The sequence below is a fragment of the Ochotona princeps genome, chromosome 12 (assembly GCF_030435755.1).
Source record: "Ochotona princeps isolate mOchPri1 chromosome 12, mOchPri1.hap1, whole genome shotgun sequence".
NCBI lineage: Eukaryota > Metazoa > Chordata > Mammalia > Lagomorpha > Ochotonidae > Ochotona > Ochotona princeps.
In genome coordinates, this window is record NC_080843.1 from 62,371,373 (window position 1) to 62,391,818 (window position 20,446).

The window sequence follows — 20,446 nt, forward strand, 5'->3', positions numbered from 1 at the left end:
GCTTTCTGTCTAAGCCACTTTCCTAAAGAGATAAAAATATATCATAACTAACAATCCTTTTGATAACGCACCTATCTTTGAAGCACCAGATCAGATCAGAGTCTACATCCTAAATATTTCTCCAATTCAATGACTGGTACCCATGCAGAAGTGCCTCAATAAGGCCAACAGCTCCCCCAGGTTTACTATATAACATTGTCCCAAGTGATTCACTTGACTCCGGTCTATCTAAACTCAAGTTAGTCTTAATGCATTTTAGCTAGAAGAAAAACAGGAAAACAAGGACAAAGAAGAACAGAAATGGTTTTGATCACTTTATCGTGGAAATCTATCAGGTTGTCAAAATGAAGTCTCTACATCTTTGCCTGACTTTCACTAGGAAGGCAGCACAGTAAATGTCTCCTTTTGTCCAAACAGGGTCTCCAACCTTCCATGTTACTACTTCTCTTTCTTCTCTGGAACGTACTAAGGGATACTGTCAGGCAGGACTAACTGAAAACAGCCATAACAGAGGTGATGTGTCTGTGTGTGTAGATTTGCAAGAACAAAGAGCAGTGAATTATCTGAGAAAGCAGAGAAAAGAAGCGCCAATAACGAGGGAGAAAGGCAGGACTGATAAACTCTTCTGCCAAGCTAAAACGATCTAAAGAGGCAAAAAGATGAGAGCCATGGATAAAGAACATCCCTATTCAAATCTATTTTTACTAGTCTTCAGTGTTCATAAACAACACAGAATAAAGAGGAACAGAGGAGGATAAGAAAAGGAAGTGAGATGATTAACGAGAACCCAAGAGTTTATATTTCCACACGATTCTTTCTAATTTAATAGGCTACCATTTCCTTTATTTCAAGTATATCCAAATATGGTCCATTTAAAATTCATATTCAAAATACACTCAACTTCTCAGTCATTGAGGTGGCTGAGGACATTTCTGCTCTCTTCTTTATACTTTTCTGCAGTATTTGATTCTTTGCAACAAGTATACTATAGAATTTTTATCAAAAAGTTTTTAAGAATATGGGCCTGGCGCCGTGGCCTAGTGGCTAAAGTCCTCGCCTTGAACGCGCCTGTTCTAATCCCGGCAGCTCCACTTCCCATCCAGCTCCCTGCTTGTGGCCTGGGAAAGCAGCCGAGGACGGCCCAATGCTTTGGGACACTGCACCCACGTTGAAGACCTGGAAGAGGTTCCTGGTTCCCGGCTTTGGATCGGCACAGCACCAGCCATTGCGCTCACTTGGGGAGTGAATCATCGGATGAAAGATCTTCCTCTCTGTCTCTCCTCCTCTCTGTATATCTGACTTTGTAATAAAAATAAATAAATCTTAAAAAAAAAAAGTTTTTAAGAATATGTTAAGATTTGTAAATTATGAAATCTTGGATACTATTATCCATTTCCCTTCTATTTGCAAAGCATCACTGCATGGAGTATTACAGGAATGAACATCATGCAAGCAACAATTTAAATTGAAACCAGTAGAATGTACACATTTTTTAAAAAGAAAGAGAAAGGGAAAAAGGAAAAGGAAAAGGAAAGGAAAGGAAAGCAAAAGAAAGGCAAAAGGAAAAAAAAAGGCAAAAGGAAAAAGGAAAAAGGTCAGGACATATCTGGAAGATCCAAGGCATTTCAAAGCAAAACCAGATGAACTGCTCATCTGATACTGAAAAAAATTTGAAGTGATTTGCATGTCAAAGAGCTCTAACAGCGATCTTATTAACAATCAAAGAGCATATGGCCCAGTTCACTACCAAACTCACCCTTCCCTTAAAAAAAATTTAACAATTAGATTTTAAAAATTGATGTCAGCAATGTATTTCAGAGGGGTAAGAATTATTTAATATAGTTAACACTAATTTTCTACAACTATGTATATCTTCCACCCATACTATACAACAGTAAACCCAATTTGTCACTTTGCACACACAGTAGGTAGGCAGAATTACTTAGAAGCACTGTTTGCAACCACAAATCTTGAGACAAAGTTTAACACATATTAATATTTCCAAATCTTTTCTACAATGGTATTTTTTGCAATGAAACAGTATCAAAGAAAAAATTTAGACCATAAAACATGCAATTTCAAGGTTAACCACAGCCTAGGTAGATAATCACTAATTTAGGTTCATTCAAACAACAGAAGTTACTTTAGTGGAGAAAATACAGGAACTGCACATATACACCTTGGCATTTCTAAGACACAGAATGCATCTGAACGCAATGCAACACCACACTCACACGGAATCAGAATATTCATGTATCAAACAAAACAAAACATGAAGTACTCACAATGTGCTACATACTATTATCTTATGTATTGAACTATATAAACAATTAACTAGGACAATCTGATAAATGATCAAGTGTCTAATGCCGTCTAGTTAGTTCATTAGATCAAATTCTTGAACTGAATCCAAAAGACAAATTTGCTAAGTCAGAGTGCAGAGATGGACACCAAACAACGCAGAAGCTTAAACAGTATGTTCAAAGGCAGAAATACGCTGCTTCTCATGGTACTGCATGTACTTCAGTATGTAGTTCATTATGTCCACAACAGGAAGCAGGAGCAAGATCAAGAGGGAGTGGGGATGTGAGCTACAAAACCAGATGACTAAAATGAGAAGAAAGGTCAAATAATAATGCTGTGACTTGAAACGTCAAATGAGAAGTAGGAAACTCGGTAAAACATAATGACAGTTCAAAGCAACAACAATCTTGGATCTAAATTATACTTGAGTAAATTTAGAGTAAAGACAAAAAAGTGAAGACAACTAAAAAGCAGCAAAAACAATAGATCTCAATAGCTGGAAGATGTGGCAGCGAAGGAAAAAAGCATCAACAAGTGTTGACAAATCACTTATGACATCAAATAAGGATATCAAGTGGGCAAAGAGCTGTGAATGAGTGTATGCAGATGTGTATAAATCAAAGAACAGGTATGAAAATATATGGTGTTAATTTTAAGCACTGAAACAAAAGGCCTGTGAAATACAGATGAAGAAGCTGGAAACAGAGGGTACATCAAAAAGCTCATGCAAATTGTACATTATTTTTATTTAATATTTCAGTGAACTTTTTGAAGTATCCACATGAAATATTTAGGGTACAGAGAACTAAGAGGAGAGGAAAAAAATATGGAAGTCAAATGTCAGAAGGAAGTAGGTAAAGTAATGCAGACACATAAGATCAGCAAAGGGCATTATGAACAATGAGAAAGAAAAGAGTAAATGACAGAGCTTGGAGACCAAGAGAAAAGGCAAAGAACGAAAGAGCTTCAAAACCAAATAAATATTCTAAGAATAAAGAGAACAAAAGTTTCAAAAGAAAGAAATAAAGAAAGGAGGGAGGGAAAGAGGAAGGAAAGAAAGGAAGGAAGGAAGGAAGGAAGGAAGGAAAAGAGAGAGAAAGAAGCAAAGAAAACAGAACAATGGTAGCAGGCATTGACCTTGGCAGTTAAGCTGCCCATTTCCCACACCAAAGTACATGGATGGGTTCAATACCTGGCAACTGCTGCTCAACCTGCTTTCCAGCTAATGCAAACTTGGAAGGCTATAGGTGACTGATTACACAGGGAGCTGAATTCCTGACACCTACGTGGAAGACCTGGATTGAGCTCCTGGCTCAAACCCTAGCCCAAGTTTAGTTGTGGGCATCTGTGGCAAGAGCAACAAGATTGGATTTTTCATACTCTATCAAACAAAAATAAACAGACTGTCTTGTTAAGAAAAACAAGAATGTGACCTGCACAATCCTTCAAATAGTAGTCAAAGGTGACTGGAACAGTCTAGGAATTCAAGATTATTGATAGGATGGAGGGCCAGCACCATGGAGTAATATGGTAAGCCTCTACCTAGGGCATTGGCATCCCATATGGGTGCAAATTCGTGTCCTGGCTGCTCCTCTTTCTGATCCAGCTCCCTGAACATAGCCCAGAAAAGCAGCAGAGGATGGCTCAAGTGCTTGGGCCCCTGAACTTATATAGGAGACATGGAAAAAGAGGTTGGTGGCTCCTGGTTTCAGACTAGTCCAGCCGTTCGGGCCATGTGGGGCGTGAAGCAGGGGATGCAACACTCTCTCTTTCCTTCTCTGTGTAACTCTGCCTTCATATTAAAGTAACATACATCTCCAACAAAAACGAAAGATTATTCAAAGGGAGAAAAGTAACTACCGTAAGAATCACTGCCCAAATTGTACAGCACAGTTTTTAACATACTAATAAACCTTTTGCTCATGTAGCATTCCTTATGTTCTAAGATCCCCCAAACAGCAGAAGATATTTAATCATACCATGTCTACAACAAAGGAACCAATGTTGGGCCCGGCTTGATTGTCCATTGGCTAAATTCTTTCCTTGCAAGCACCATGATCCCATAAGGATTTGCATCGGTTTGTGTGCCAGCTGCTCCATTTCCCTTGAAGATCTCTTCTTATGCCCTGAGAGGACAGTAGAGGATGGATGGCTCAAAGCCTTTAGACCTTGCATGGGAGACCTGGAGGAAGTTTCTGGTTCCAGGCTTCAGATAGGCTTAGCTCAGCTTCGGCTAGTGTGGTCACTTAGGGCGTGAACCAGCAGATGGAAGATTTTTCTGTTTCTCCTTCTCTCTGTAACTGCCTTTCCAATAAAAATAAATTAATCTTAAAACAAAAGAAGCCAATGTTCAAGGAGAGAAAATTCAAAAGGGAAAAGAAATGAAGCAGTTAATTGCTAAAAGGAATAAAAATGGGTTTTAGCGCATACAATTAAGGGACTGATATGGAAGGAAAAAGATTATGAAAGGATATGAACAAAACATACAGTGAAAACAGATACATGAGGCAATTCATTGGCAATGGCCTTTTTTCTTCCCCTTGTGAAGAACACAAAGTCATTATTCGAAAGCCAAAGAGCGAAAGCTAAGCAGGTTCAAGGAAAGTGGTACAAGGACAGAATAGAAGCTAAAGAGAAGACAAACAGGAGAAAGAGAAAGTCTTGAGTAAAAGAAAGGACAGAAAGTACCGCATCGTAACTTCCCAAGGAAACTCAAGCAGGTAAGTTGAAACTTCACCATTATAAAAACAACAAAATCCAACTAGTAACTAAAAATGCAAGTATATCCAGTGAGTTTTCAAAATCTCTAAGATCTTAAGAATGCCAGTACTAAGCAGTTTCAATTCACAGAAAAAAAGCCTGGGGGCCAAAAGATTTTTGAGGAGGGGAAGGGCCAAGAAATTTTAAGTGAACATTCTAAAACACTATTACCAGAAATGTCATGTAATCAGATTGCAAGGAGGAAAACAGCATTAAACGAAAAGTCGACAAGTAGATAATGAAGTCAGATGGATCCTCTAACAAACTCAGCAATGCCTACTAAATCAGATGTGCCTGCTGGGTAAACTGAAAGAGCAATAAAGGTAAGCTATAATTGAAAAACTATCTCACTTCAAATATTTCAAAACCAAATGAGCTACACTGTATTTAACATGTTGAATTCTAGGTAAAGCTTAGCTTATCATAAGATGTTTATAAAAATCACATTTCGCACATCCTTTTACTCAAGTTTACAACATTCTTACATAAAGAAACATACTGCTATCCCTTTCAAACAAAAAAGCAAGTCAAAATTTTCAAAAACATCCAAGTGAATCAGCATTGAAATGTAAATCACTGAAAGACTCAACACAATTTCCCCATTCTACTACACACACTAAGATGACAGGTATACATGAATGGAGCAACAAGTAAATACAAGCAACCTACCATAGGAGAAATGGTGCAAAAACTGAAAGAAGAAACATTTAATATAAGGTATGTGCTTGGAAATATGCCTCCATACAATAATTCCATAGAGGAGTTGATAAAATATTTTGACCCCAAGCGAAACCACAGAACAACTCAAAAATCTTGAGTTCACACACAGACGATCAAGCACAGAAATCGGGTGATCACCCTAGCATTAAAGCTAGGATCAAAGCAGACTGCAATTACACAAAATCAAGTGTTGCTGATGTGGTGCCTTCCATGACCTTCCATCTGCCACCTGCTCATGTTTGGTCAAAGACCATAAGAACACCACAAAACATAGAAGCTTTGTCACTCAACAACATCTATGTAAGGTAACTATGGCTCAGAAGACTGGAAATAAGACTATTAGGACACTGCTAAAGTTTTGAATTTTTTAAGAAATGCAAAATATCTAACATTTCAAAAGAAATCATCACCCTGTTTTCTAAATCAGTTGAGATACTAAAACTAACTAGTAGTAACAGTAGTTACAAAACTCAAATAAAACGAACAAGAGCCAGCATTGTGGCACAGGGAGAAAGGCCAAAGCCTATGAACACTGGCTTGAGCCCTGGCTGCAACACTTCCAATGTAGCCCCTGCTAATGTGCCAGGGAAAGCAGCACAACACGGCCCAATGACTTGAGCCCTGCTGCCTATGTGTGAGATCCAGAAGATGCTCTTGGCTCCTGGCTTCAGACCAGACCCCAAAGCAGCCATTAGGGGAGGGAACCAGTGGATAGAAGACTCATCATTCTCACTTTGCAAACAACTCTGCCTTTGAAATAAAAGAATACATCTTAAAAAAAAAAAAAATAAAAACAGAAAACTTATAATCAAGTTCCTTACATACATCAGTCTTACAACAAATTTTCAAACTGCATTATATGACAAAAATTAAACAGTGACATTTTCAAACAAGCATTAGTATCTTAAGCAACTTACAAAGACACGTCTAGTCCCAATTGCTTACAATTCAGTGGGAAAAGACAAAGAGATAGCAAATTTATCCTAAAACAGAATGAAATAATTGTTAAACACCACGTATTCTAAAAACAACAGTATAAACACAAACTCATACCTATGTACATACACATATTCCCCACCTCCACTGCCAACATTTAATATTCACAGGGAGGTAGCATTTCTACCATTTCAACAACGAAAAACCAAGGAAGATTTATGTCATTTCATGTAACAATGGTACAGAAATTTAAAGGTATAGAGAACTGACAATATATTCCATAGTACCTGTAATACAAAAGATCTTATATAATCAGAATATAGAATATAAAGATTTATATGAAAAAACAGCCTTTGAAAGGTAGCATAAGATAGATTCTGAGGGAATTTGACAAGCTTTATTCAGAAGAGGTTTATGCATGAGTTATAAATAATGTTAATAGCTGCAATAAAGTAAAGGAGGGAAAGTCACTGTAGTTCTTAATGACTAAGGATAAGAGGCAAACAATAGAAAAGGAAAATTACTAAATTTAGCATTAAATAAACCATGGTTAGCATCCCAGCTCTACCACTTCAGTATATACAAAATTTTGGACCAAAATGCTTGAGATATTTGAATATTTACATATTTAAGAAACTGTGGGGATAAGACCCATATCCAAACATATATAAACCTTATACACACAGCCTAACAGTAAATTACATAACATTTTTAACATGACTGCATACTGAATGAGACCCAATACAAGAGGTCAATTTGTGAATTTTCTATATGTGATGTCATGTTATATGGCATTTCAAATTTCAAATTTTCAGATTAGGGATGCTCAACCCATGCAAGCATTACATTCTTCAAAAACATCATCATTTTTTTTTTAATCAAATGGCAATAATCTGTAGTTGTAATTAAAAAGATTTAATACAGGGCCTGGTGTGGTGGCCTAGTGGCTAAATCCTCACCTTGCATGTGCCAGGATCCCATAAGGGTTCCAATTCGTGTCCCAGCTACTCCACTTCCCATCTAGCTCCCTGCTTCAGCCCTGGGAAAGCAACAATGGACAGCCCAGAGCTATGGGGCCCTACACCTGCATGGGAGACCTGGAAGTAGCTCTGTCTAGCTCCCAGTTTTGGCTCAGCTTCAGCTTTTTTCTGGAAACTTGGAGTGAGCAAGCAGACAGAAGACATTTCTCTGTCCTCCTTTCTGTATATCTGACTCCCCAATGATAACGATGATGATGATAATAGTGATAATAAAAAAAAACCAAGGGAATCTTAAAAAAAGATTTAATGTAACAGTAATTATGTTATTACCAATGTACTGGTAGTCAAACCTCAGCACTTCTCCTAAGTAGCTGAATGCAAGAGGTGCCAAAAAGGGGAAGCCAACGATACTCTCAGTGGCTGGGAAGATGACAGTGCCATTAACTGAAGGAAGAACACAAGAGAGTATTTTAAATCTGAGTCTTAAACTCAGGAGACAGTTTAAATTTTATTTAAATTTTAGGAATAAATAAGCAGCATCCAAAGAAATAAGAATATAAAGTAACAGCAGAACAGGGAATCAGGGATAAAACAGAAAGTTAGGAATGTCAAGAGAAAAGAGTTTGAAAAACGGTAGTAGCAAGCAGTATCAAGCACGGTATGAAAATACTAGCAGCAGCAATTAAAGAGTTCCCCCCACAATCCTTGACAGCAGTTTTAGAGGCCAGCATCGTGACAAAATGGATAAAGTCACACCATAATCCCATAGGAGCACAAGTTTTGTCCTGGCTGCCACACGTCCCATCTAGCTTCCTGCTGGGGAACCAAGGCAAGCTGCAAGCACCAGGATCCCTTATGGGTGCCAGTTCAAGTCCTGGCTGTTCCACTTCCCACCCAGCTCCCTGCTTGTGGCCTGGGGAAGATGGCCCAAGTGATTGGGACCCTGTACCCACATGAGAGACCCAAAAGAAGCTCCTGGCTTCAGATAAGCTTAGCTCCTGATGTTGCAGCTATTTGGGGAGTAAACCAGCAGATGGAAGATTTTTCTGTCTTTCCTGCTCTCCATAAAAGTGCCTTCCAAATAAAAATAAATAAAAATTTTATAAATAAATTTTATACATCTTTTATAAAATTTTTTTAAAAAAAACAAGTCTAAGAAGAACTAGTGTTATAGCCTAATGGGTTAAGCAAATGCCTCTACTCTGGTATCTCGTATGGGCTCTAATTGAGTCATCATCCCACAGTTGATCCAGCTCCCTGGTAATATACCTGGGTAATCAAGGGAAGGTGGACCATGTCCTTGGACCTCTGCCACCCACATGGGAAACCCAGGCTCCCGGCTTCTGCCTGACCCAGTCCCAGCAGTGAACTCATAGACGAAGGAATTTTCTTTCTCTCCCTCCCCCTCTGTAATCCTGCCTTTCAGATAAATATTTTTATTAATAGAAGTGGATAAACTTCACACATCGTAATAGACTTAGGCGCTCAGTGATACTTGCTACCCTACCCACCCTCTCATGCCTGCATTCTGCACCCACCCTCTTCCTTATTTTTCTTCTACTTTTTACAACAGCATACTTTCATTTCATAAATAAATTTTTAAAAGGGGAACAATGTAAAGAAATGCCTAAACTTTCAAGAAGAAAGGTTGTCAAGTATCACTGAGAAAAAAATAAATTATGCGACACTTCTAAGTCAGCAGAATTATGCAGGATATAGCCAAGTCTAGAAAACTATGTATGAAATGTTACCTTCAAAAACAGTTGTCCTAAGTCCAGTTAACCAGTTAGACAATGAAACCTGTACAGCTAGAACCACATCACATATCAGTGAAAACAGGGTTAACCATTTTTTGTCTCCTAGAGCCAGCAATGTGGCATAGCAATCGAAGCTGACACCTGCAACACAGCATCCCATATAATAAACATGGATTCATGTCCCAGCTACTCCATTCAGAATCAAGCTCCTGGCTAATGCACCTGGAAAAAAACAGCAGAAGGGGCAAGCATAGTGGTGTAGTGGCATCAGTATCCCATATGGATGCCAGGTCATGACCTGGCTGCTCCACTTCTGATTTGGTTCTCTTATTATGGTCTGGGAAAAGCAGCAAAGAATGGCCTAAGAGTCCTCGGTCCCACCCTGCACCCACAAGGAAGATCTGGAAGAAATTCCTGGCTCCTGGTTTGGATCAGTCATTTGGGAATGAACCACTTTCTGTGTCCCTACTCTCTCTCTGTAAATCTGTCTTTCATTTAAAATAAATAATTCTTTAAAAGAAAGGGGCAGGGAGGGAAAAGGAGGCGAGAGAAAAGGCAGCGTTCTGGGGCATCAACATGGGAGATCCAGACGAAGCTGCTGGCTGCGGTATGGCAGGGCTCTGACCTTTGCAGCCATCTGAGGAGCAAAATCAGCAAAATCTTTCCATTTCCCTTTCTCTAGCTCTCCTCTCTGATTCTCTGAACACAAAGAAAGCTATATAAAAGAGGGAAGGGAGGGCAGGGAAAAGGAAGGGAGAAAAAGGGATGCAAGGGAATAGGAAGGGGAGGAAATGGAAGGGAAAAGTAAAGAGAAGGAAAAGAAAGAAAAAAGTAAGGAAAGAAATAAAATCAATTCAGACTATTCTACTGACAGTTTAACATTACACAGCATCTGTGAAAAGCTTTCTTCAAACATACATCCAATGAGATGCTAGGAGGAATGCTAAATGGCAATATATTTAAGAAATAAATAAACATGGTTGCTGTATGGTGTGGTGCCTTAACATAGGCACCAGCTGGAATCGAGTATACTCTCCCTCCCGATCCAGCTCCCTGCTACTGAATTAGGGAAAGCAGTGGACAACAACCCAAGTGCTTGGGCCTTATATACTTGTGAGAGACTGGGAAGAAGCTCCTGGTTTTGGTCTGGCTCAGCCCCAACTGTTATGACCATTTGGAGAGTAAACCAGCAGGAGGAAGAACTCTCTTTGTAACATAGCCTTTCAAATAAAATTTTTAAAATATTGTTAGTTATCATTAAGGGTTTAAAATTTAATCGTTAAAAAATGGCCTAGCGGCTAAAGTCCTCGCCTTGAACTCCCGGGATCGCATATGGGCACAGGTTCTTATCCTGGCAGCTCCACTTCCCATCCAGCTCCCTGCTTGTGGCCTGGGAAGGCAGTCAAGGACGGCCCAATGCATTGGGACCCTGTACCCACGTGGGAGACCTGGAGGAAGTTCCTGGGTCCTGGCTTCAGATTGGCGCATCACCGGTCGTTGCACTCACTTGGGGAGTGAGTCATCAGACGGAACTTCTTCCTCTCTGTCTCTCTTCCTCTCTGTATATCTGACTTTCTAATAAAAATGAAAAAGTAAAAACAACAACAACAACAGAAACTCAGATTCCATATGCTGGCTCACCTCAAAATGACCCCATTAGCCAACACTGGAACAGGCTGAAACCAGAAGCTAGATAAGTCTCTAATGTGGGAGCAATGATCCAAAAACCTGAGCCATTTGCTGCTACTTTCCCAGGTGAAATAACACAGAGTGGGTTCAGAAGTATAGCACTCTGGACTCAACATGGTGCCCTTCCTTATAAGACAATAAAGCTGTAGGTGGCACCTTAAGACAGTGCTAGCCCCAGGCCTACACTTCAAAGAGAAGATATAAGTAGGATAGGAAAAACCAATGTATCTGGCTAGCTAATCATTTAAACTTTAATGTTAAAAATTAAAGATAATAGTAAAGGATAAGCACGATTCAACAGCAAAATTTTAAGTAACTGATACTTAAGTTATTTTTATTAGGCTAAAAACTCCAATATAAAAATATATACACCCTGGGAATAGGGAAATTGTGGCAACCCCTCTGACATGCTACAGTTCTCACCAGCGAGCATGAGAACCATGGCTGCAGGTGGGCCTGACTGGACAGGCAGGGCACCTAATGGGAATGAGTTGGGGCTGGATAGTGGGGTTGGTCAGGCTGAATGAGGCTTCAAAGCCCATTGATGTCTACAAGAGCAGAATGGGATGTAAAACAGACTGGACTGGTCAGATACACATACCAGCATGTGTAGGAACTGGGGCAGAGGGCAGGCCTGGTGGGGATTATTAAGGGTCACCCTAGCTAGGCTGCAGTTCCCACTAGTGTGCATGCATGAGGGCTGAGTGTGTGGCAGGCAAGATTAGGGTGTGCCACAACATCCAATGATTTGCCTAAAAGATGGGACTGGGGACAGAACTGACCAGGTGACTGCAACTTCAGTGAATGTACAGCTGATATGGGGGATTGGACTGAGCCAAACCCTGCACTGGCAGGCACACACAGAAGTCAAGTCTGCCGTCACCTCAAACAAGGTTTCTCTGGGGACTTCCCCCAACTGAATCACTGCACTCAGAACTCCAAACACAGAATTGCAGGATCTGTGGTAGGACCATGGAGTGCCATGAGTCAGGAAGTGGGTCACCTCAGTTGCTTACGCCCAGACAGCATGCCCAGATGCTCATGGGGGACATGACAACCTGCGGAGGACATCTTGTATCACAAAGGGCAGAACAAATTGGTGTAAGCTTTCCCAGTAAAGCTTTGACAGCAAATATCTGGGCAAGTGGAGACTCTAACATAGACAATGTCAACAAATCAACCTTCGAAGGATTTCCTCAACCTTGGAGCAAGAAAATCAACAGCATGTCAGAACTATCAAAGCCACGCAAGTAGTGTCCCTGGAACATGTTCCACATCAGGGACCCTGGGATGACATCTGGTGGCCATCTGCCATCCCCAGGTACCAATGTGGTTGGACTGCTGGGAGCAGACTTCTCTTTCTTCCCTGCCCCACTTATCCCAAATAGACAAAGAAAGAGGATTGAAGGCAACTGTCTCATTCACTTTCCCCTACTTCTCAACCTTATTAACCCTAATAAGTGGTCCACATGGGCACGTATCCTTCTCAACTACTTTATACTCTTTATTCATACTCAACTCTATTTATTTATACTCAATTTTATACTCTTTACTCTGCATCAATTTCTCTGGGTTCCCTGTTTAGGAATTCTCTGAGAACAATGAAGAAGAAATTTTGATCGAGAAGTATAAGGCATTTTAGAGTTTATAAAGCTCAAATTCGGAGCACAATATTCTGCACGTCCTAAAAAAAATTTTGAGGCACAAAGTAACAGTCTTCAAAATATTAGACACCAATTCAGGGTATTATACACATTAGTGCAGATTTAGCTGTCTTAATAATAAAGCATAGCATAGTGTACATACTTATACCAACCCAATGATTTTCTCAAGCTACAGATTAAGAAACAAAAAAAAAAAAAAAAAAAGAAGGTACCTCAGAACTGCTTCTGTTAATAAATGGCAAGGAGGGAGAGAGGGACTGTGGTAGGGGAAGTGTGATATTTACACTTATATAATGGTAACACTCCCACAAATCATAAATAGGTCTAATGCCACAAGTATCTGTTCTCACAAAGCTAGGGTTTGTAAGATTTTCTTCAGATTTTCTTCTCAAAACTTAAAAAAAGTTATCTATTCTTTCGCTACAACTATTCATAGCTGATAAATTAGAAACTTTACAACAGTATTTTAAGTGCACACATGATAGTGAAACTCCCTGGTTTCCCTTTATCTTTTGGGGTGAGGGGTTTAAAAATTCACTGGCATAAATAACATATTTTGCAATATGTTTGAGATAACATTCTATTCCTGTGACCATGGGAATAAAGCTATCACTAGTGAATCAATATTGGACAAACAAGAGGGGCTGGCGCTGTCAGTCAAGACACTGCCTGCAGTGCTGACATCCTACATGCCTGTCCAGTTCCTCTTGCGGTTGCTCCTTTTCCCCTTCAGCTAGCTGCCAGTACTCTGGTAAAAGCAGTGGAAGACGGCTTAAGTGTCTGGGTCCCTGACACTCATGTGGGAAACCTGGAAAAAGTTCTTGGCTTCTGGCTTCAACCTAACCCAGCCTAGGTCAACATGTCTTCCAAGTAAGTTCACCAACAGATGGAAGGTCTGACTACATGTGCATTTGTGTGCCATGTGTGTATGAGAGAGAATGAGCGAGAAGAGAGAGACAGACATTGTATATCTCCCTAACTCTGACTTTCAAATAAATAATCATGGAGGGAGGGGGTGGGCAGGATATTGTAGAATCTCTTCATGAGGTAGGAGACAGAAATAAAATCAAGTTGTTAACTCTGATATATCTTTCCCATGTGTATAATCTTTCCCATGTATAAATGTGGGATTGCAAGCAGACTTTTGCTGGGTATATGTTTTTAAAACTCTTTTAACCAAAACTTAGGATGAAAATATTCCACTACTTCTGGCTGCACTGAAATTTTGATCAAAAGCATTGTCTACATTATAAAATGACTACCAGTTTATAATCCAAATTACAACAGAATTTGAAGTTTTTACAAGTACTTCAGAACCATACAGAACCTGGCTAGCTCTCGAGTTAGAAAAATGAATTTTCACTGTGTGGAACTAACTAGTAAAGGCAGAGTCAAAAAGTAAAATGTATCTATAATAAACATAAAACCACACACCACTAAAGATGGTTTTAGAAGAAATCTGATTGTTTACATGTAATTTTCATTTCCTAGCAAAAGCTGATAAACAATTACAAACTCTTTATTGCTCAGATTTCAAACAAATGGGACTTTCTGCACTAACTTTTATAACATGACTTTCAAGTATAGTGCCCTAAATAACTAACTGTATTTAAATTAACTGAACCCAAATTTTAACAAGTTGAACAAATAAATATAAAAGCAAAAAAGGTCAAAATGTCATCAAAGCTGAAACTAGTTTAGCTGGTTATTGGGCTACTAACTACATTTTGTTTAAAAAAATTTTTTTTAGATACCACCTAATTATTTCAGATAGGTCATCCAATCCTTTCATACCCACCATCACACATAAAGAAGCCACGATATTCACTTTCAAAAACGTCTAATAAAAATTGTTTTTACCTGTAAATTGTTTTCTGTGACTCTGTTCCACCAAACCATATTGATGGGTACTCCTGATTTACACCTGTCGGCAAGGCAGCCAATAGGGTTCTTTGCTTTCCGTGCCTTTGATCCCATCGGAACTAGCCTCTCCTCCAGCATCCCCAGGCGATACTTCCTTGGCTAGGAAAAAGAAGGAAAGAAACCAGGCCACTCCTAACATCCCCATACTAATCTAAACTAATGTAACTAACACACAAAAGGTATGGAAATAGTAAAATAGGAAACAAGAAAATTTCTATGATAATCCTTTTAATATCCATATCATAGCCCACCATTTCCCACCCCCACCCCACACTTGTAAAATAATCCACAGTCTTTAAGAGGCTGAACAATATTATATAAAGCTATACATGCTATGGAGGAATATACTATAATCTGACTTTATTTAACAAATACAAATTATCTTATTAGTTAAGTAAATGCTTGGCACATTTTTTTTCCACTGGCACTTACCTATTCTCACTGCTATAAGAAGACATGGCTCCAAGGGCACAAAATACAGATTAGAAAAGTTCTTGATGCTGTAACTTACTCTATTCCACAACTGGCTGCCTTATTTCCACTTGTTGTTATGTTTCATTAAGATGAAGAGGCTGATTCTTAAACAATGGATTTTGTACTTTAAAAACTGCTATGCACATTAGGCTAGAGTTCAAGGACAATCTATCTCAAACGAGCACTAAACTTAAGGCACCCAATGAAAAGGACTAACCTCAGACTTTAAAAAAAGTGACAATATTGTTGTCACACACATTTCTTTAGTCTTTAAGATCTCAATATTTGAAAAGATCATTATTGGATAACTGCAAAACGTCATAAACTCAGTGGCTAATGTTATAATAAAGTTATTAAGCTGTCTTAACAGTGGTAAGTAGAGTTTTAACCATCTTAATTATAGTTTGCACTGAACTGCATCTTAAAGGAAATTTGTGTGTGTGTGTGTGTGTCTCTAATCTTTGTTAAGACATCAGTGATGTGTGCATAATCAAACTAAAACCTGAGTGGGGGTAGGAGTTTGGAGGGGAATCCCAGCCTATACAAAATTGTGCTACACAATTCAAAATTAAAAATAAAAATATATATTAAAAAAAAAAAACCTGAGTAGGAATGTCTATGTGTGCTCATGATTCCATCATGATTGCTGAAACAAATATTTTAAAGTTTCTGGAAAAAGAAAAATAAAAACGTACTACATAGTTTTTAAAAGTTTTCTAGTATAGAGAGAACCAAAATGAAGAAAACATATTGATTACTAAATCTTAAATACCGTGCAAATAACTAAACAAATTCTCTATCCCACAAGTGAGATTTTTCCGAACTGGCATTTAACAGGGTCAAAATCATTAACCTTGCATGAAGAAAGGTAACTAAACTACTGACCAGTGGTTGCTAACAGTGGATGAAGTCTTATGAAGCTGAAACAGTTCCACAATCCAGTTACCCTCAATGTCTGTATCAGAAGGAACTTTTGTGGATATGAATAATTATGTATCCTTTGTGGCTCATTGGAACATAATCAACCAAAATTATTTCTAGTAATATAACTCATTGGAAAGAGGATAAAACTGAACATATGCTTTTGAGGCCCAAGATAATTATTAAGGTTTTGACATACGAATATAAAAAATTTAACTTTCATTAACCCTTACAGAATTTGTATTCCAGAATTCTAGAATTTATATTTTAGAAAATTTCTGGCTAAAGATTACTCTATCAGAAACATTCAACAAAGTACACTTACTTAAGCTAAAGCATTACTTATCAAACAGAATGTATACAACATTCATATATCAATGTGATAAAATATTGCTTTAAATGATTTACTGTAACTCAGAGCTTTCACAAATTCAGACACATTTTTGATTCAGTTACTATTAGCACAATTTATTTTCTATAGGGAAGTGCATTAAGCAACATATAAAATGAGTTTAAAATATATCCAACATGAGATTCTCTCTCCTCAATAATGCTCATTATTTAATGATGGTTCTTGCGTTTTTTCCCAAGAGGAATTCATTATTCCTCTACTCTAAACCATGCCCAAGAACCCATCACTGTCTAAGGCTCTTCATCTCAAGCGGAAAAGATGTCCACACAGCACATCTGAAAAGAGACAGCAGTAATAGAAAGCATGATGCTCACACAGATTTACACAAGTTTCACTTCACAGAAGATCTGAAATTATAGCAGTATCTCATATCTGCAAAGTAATTTTCAAATTACACAGATTATATTTACCTCTTTAAAAAAACAATGTTTTAAACTAAACATTTCAGAGCCTACTTTTGATAAAGAATAGCTCTATGTACTTGGAATTCAATGATAAATTAAATACACTTTTCCCTCAAACAGACAAAATAGCAAGTAACACAACATGTAACAAACATAGCTTACTGGGGTATAACAATGAGCATAAAATAAAGACGCCAAATGCTTTCTGTGGAAGGCAGGAAAGAAACCATCTGACAAACAAGGCAAATGCCTGGGCAGCATTCTGATGCAGAATAAGTGTGTACAGACAGTACAAACTAGAGAGAAAAATCTATTATTATATGTTTGGAATAATGTATATTTACAGACACTAATGTGTTTCAAGGAAATTAACAAGTATTCAGTATACCACTCAGTATATCATTAGATGGTCAAGTTTAACAGCAAAAGACTGAATGCAATTTAAAAATGGTTTTATATCTACTGCTTCAAGCCATGAACAAAGGGGAACTTGTGAAAACTTAGAATTAAGACTTAAAAAAAAAAATCAAGCTTGATTTAGAAAGGAAGTTCTTGCGGCATTGTGTTCAAACTGCGGAGTGAAATCATACACAGGCAATGACCAAATCCTGGGAAATATGTTTTCGGGTTGTGATACCTCATACTGAGTACACAGTACTCAGTACTTCAACAGCTCAGTACACTCTGAATAATTCTTTGCCCTCTGCAACAGAGGATATTTAGCATCATTCCAGTACTCCCCCTGGACACCAGGAAGCACCAATGCCCTAGATGCATCTCCAGATAGTCTTCCTGAGGTAAGGGAACATAACTGATGCTAGGTAAAGGATATGAACTTGAGGCAATTACAGGAGAGCAAGTCAGCTGAAGTGTAGGTACTGGAAAATAATTAAAGTGACTGATCCGGTTCCTTCTTCATAAAATCCAAATGAACAAAATAAGACAGCAGTTAAAAAATAGTGCCATCCTTTGTAATGGGATTTTTAAAAAGAAAAATCACTTAGGGCTTCAACATTTTCAAGGATACAAACTTTCACATGCATTACAGAATTTTTCAAACTGCACTGAACACAAGAATCTTTTCCTGCAGAATCTGACACAGTAGGCATGGAGTGAGGGCTGAGATTCTGAATTTCTAGAGCCCCCAAGCTGCTGTTGCTATCGAGGACACTTGGGCAGTAAAGAACTTCAGAATGTAAGAGAAAGACCTGGATAAGAAACAACCAGTGACACAAACAGGTACTGATGTTACCTCCCCAAATGAAAAGCGATATAGCCTTTGAAGTTCAATATCAATTCATTATAGGATAAAGAAATAAATTCAATATCCCAACACCTTATATCTCTCTGCCCTTGGGAGTTTGATCTAAACACTCACAGCCTTCAAACTCACTGATAGCCAAAAAAACCCTAATTTTCCACAAACCACTGTGCCTGAGATCGAGGTAACACTCTGATTCCTAACAAGTCAGCTATGTCTCGAAACTTACTACGTCAAATGAAAAACTGTCAGCCTTAGTTTATGACTATGTTAGCTTTGAAGCCTACCTAAACACATACATATTTACTGCATTAGTTCACTCAACATTTCAGTATCAGTCTCTAGATCGTCGGCAGAAATACAATGATTACTTAATTCTGTTCTCTTCCCTGAAAAAGTTCACTGTGCCTAAATAGTAATAATCCACAAAAATCACCAATTGTGTAGAAAATGTAGTTACATCAAGTTACAAACCTATACTTGGCAATTTGAAACCAGCACCATCTCCAAGATACCTCACACATTACCATATAAAAAAATCTATTAATGGTAAACAAAAGAAGCCAACTGTTGCCACAGGACAAATGTCTGCAATGCCCTGAACTGCAAGAACTCTCTTTGAACATCAAAAACATAACTATCTCAGGATCCAAAGCTCCAGCAATAGAATTATGTGAAGTTCAATTTTATACATATACACATACATACACACATACATATATTTATATTTGAAATTTTCAGGTTTCAAGATCCAACTGCCCAGGACAATTCTTCAGTACCAAAGCCTTGAGATCCTCCCCCTGTGTGGGAGATCTGGAGGAAGCTCCTGGTTCCTGGCTTACCATCAGCTCAGTTCCAGCCTCTGTGGCTACTTCAGGAGTGAACCAGCAGACATAGATCTTTCTCTCTGTCTTTCCTTCTTTCCATAAATCTGATCTGTCTTACCAACAAAAACTAAATATTAAAAAAAAAAAAAAAGATCCAACATCTTGACCTGTTTCAATATAGTTCTTCTGTCCTAATTTCACTGTTTCTGGTGCTTTTGAGGCAGCAGAGTGAACTGGAGATGCAATGGGATTCTCTTCTTAGGTATGATTCTCACCATTGCAAACACTTGCACTTGCTTCTGGATATTCATACTAACCAGAAATGGATAGGCACGACATCGGAGTCTCCTAAATCAAACCTCACCCTGAAAAACTTTGTGCAGATACATCTGAGCTCTGGTGTCTAAAAGTTTCTAAGAGTAAATAAGGTAGCTTCACACTCTTGTTTCCCATCAAATGGAAACAAATCGATCTATGTGAATTTGCAAAAGTAGGTGGGAGCATTTTATAATAGTGGGTAAGTTAAACTGCAAACAAGGAACAGTATCTTGTAGTAGTGGGTAGCCAGTGCTTGTAACTCCAGCATCCCATATGGGAGGCAATTTGTGTCCTGGAAGCTCCATTTCCAATCAGGTCCCTGTTACTGGTTCCAGAAAAGCAACAAAAAAACAGCCCAAGTGTTTGGGACCCTGTCACCCATGTGGGAAACCAAGACGAAATTTGGTCCCGCTTTGGCCCCATCTGGCGCTGGTGACTGTCTTCACCCGGGCAATAAACCTCTCTTTCTCTCTGACTTGAACAATGAATCAATGTTTTAAAAACTGGGGGGGAAAAAAAAGCCTTTTCATTACACTAAATAATGCACTGAAAAATATGATCCATTATTTCGACCCACTAGTTGAAAAAATTTAAGATTGCCTAAAATCTGCATAAGTAATAGTTCATAATAGCAATTTATTACATGTGCTTCAGAATTCTCCTAGCACATGCAATAGGAAAACAGAAACTTTTGCTTGGAATACTAGGCAACTGTCACAATTTTACTGTAATCACTGCCTCCTGAACAGCTGTGGTCTTTTCTGCATGTCTTTATAAACTTATAATCTATTTCCTAATATTTTACCTAAATATCAAACAGCCAAAAACTGAAACATTTTGATGGGGAAAATTTAATGAGGATATACTCAATGTGTCTAATAGCAAAATGGAGAAATACTTATTTTCAAAAAACTGAAAATCTAGGTGATTGTTTTGATGCAGCTACCTCACTCTGATGCAGTTTCCCACGGATACATCCTAGAGGACAGCAGGTGATGGCTCAGGTGTTCGGGCCACCGCAACCAGGGAGAAAACCTGCATGGAGTTCCAGCACCCAGCTGGGTATTCAGGAGGTAAACCAGATGACCTGTCACTC

At 38.5% G+C, this 20,446-nt stretch overlaps 1 protein-coding gene across 2 annotated transcripts in view; it reads right to left on the reverse strand.

The window, feature by feature from the left end:
- PAN3 (poly(A) specific ribonuclease subunit PAN3) overlaps positions 1-20,446 on the reverse strand; it is a 138,610-nt gene that overhangs the window by 78,566 nt on the left and 39,598 nt on the right. The window contains exon 5 of one of the 2 annotated variants that reach the window (XM_058670921.1): positions 14,671-14,832. The exons of the other annotated variant lie outside the window; for it this stretch is intronic. Coding sequence (XP_058526904.1) covers positions 14,671-14,832 — 162 coding nt within the window. The remainder of the gene's footprint in view (positions 1-14,670; positions 14,833-20,446) is intronic. 2 annotated transcript variants of the gene reach the window in all.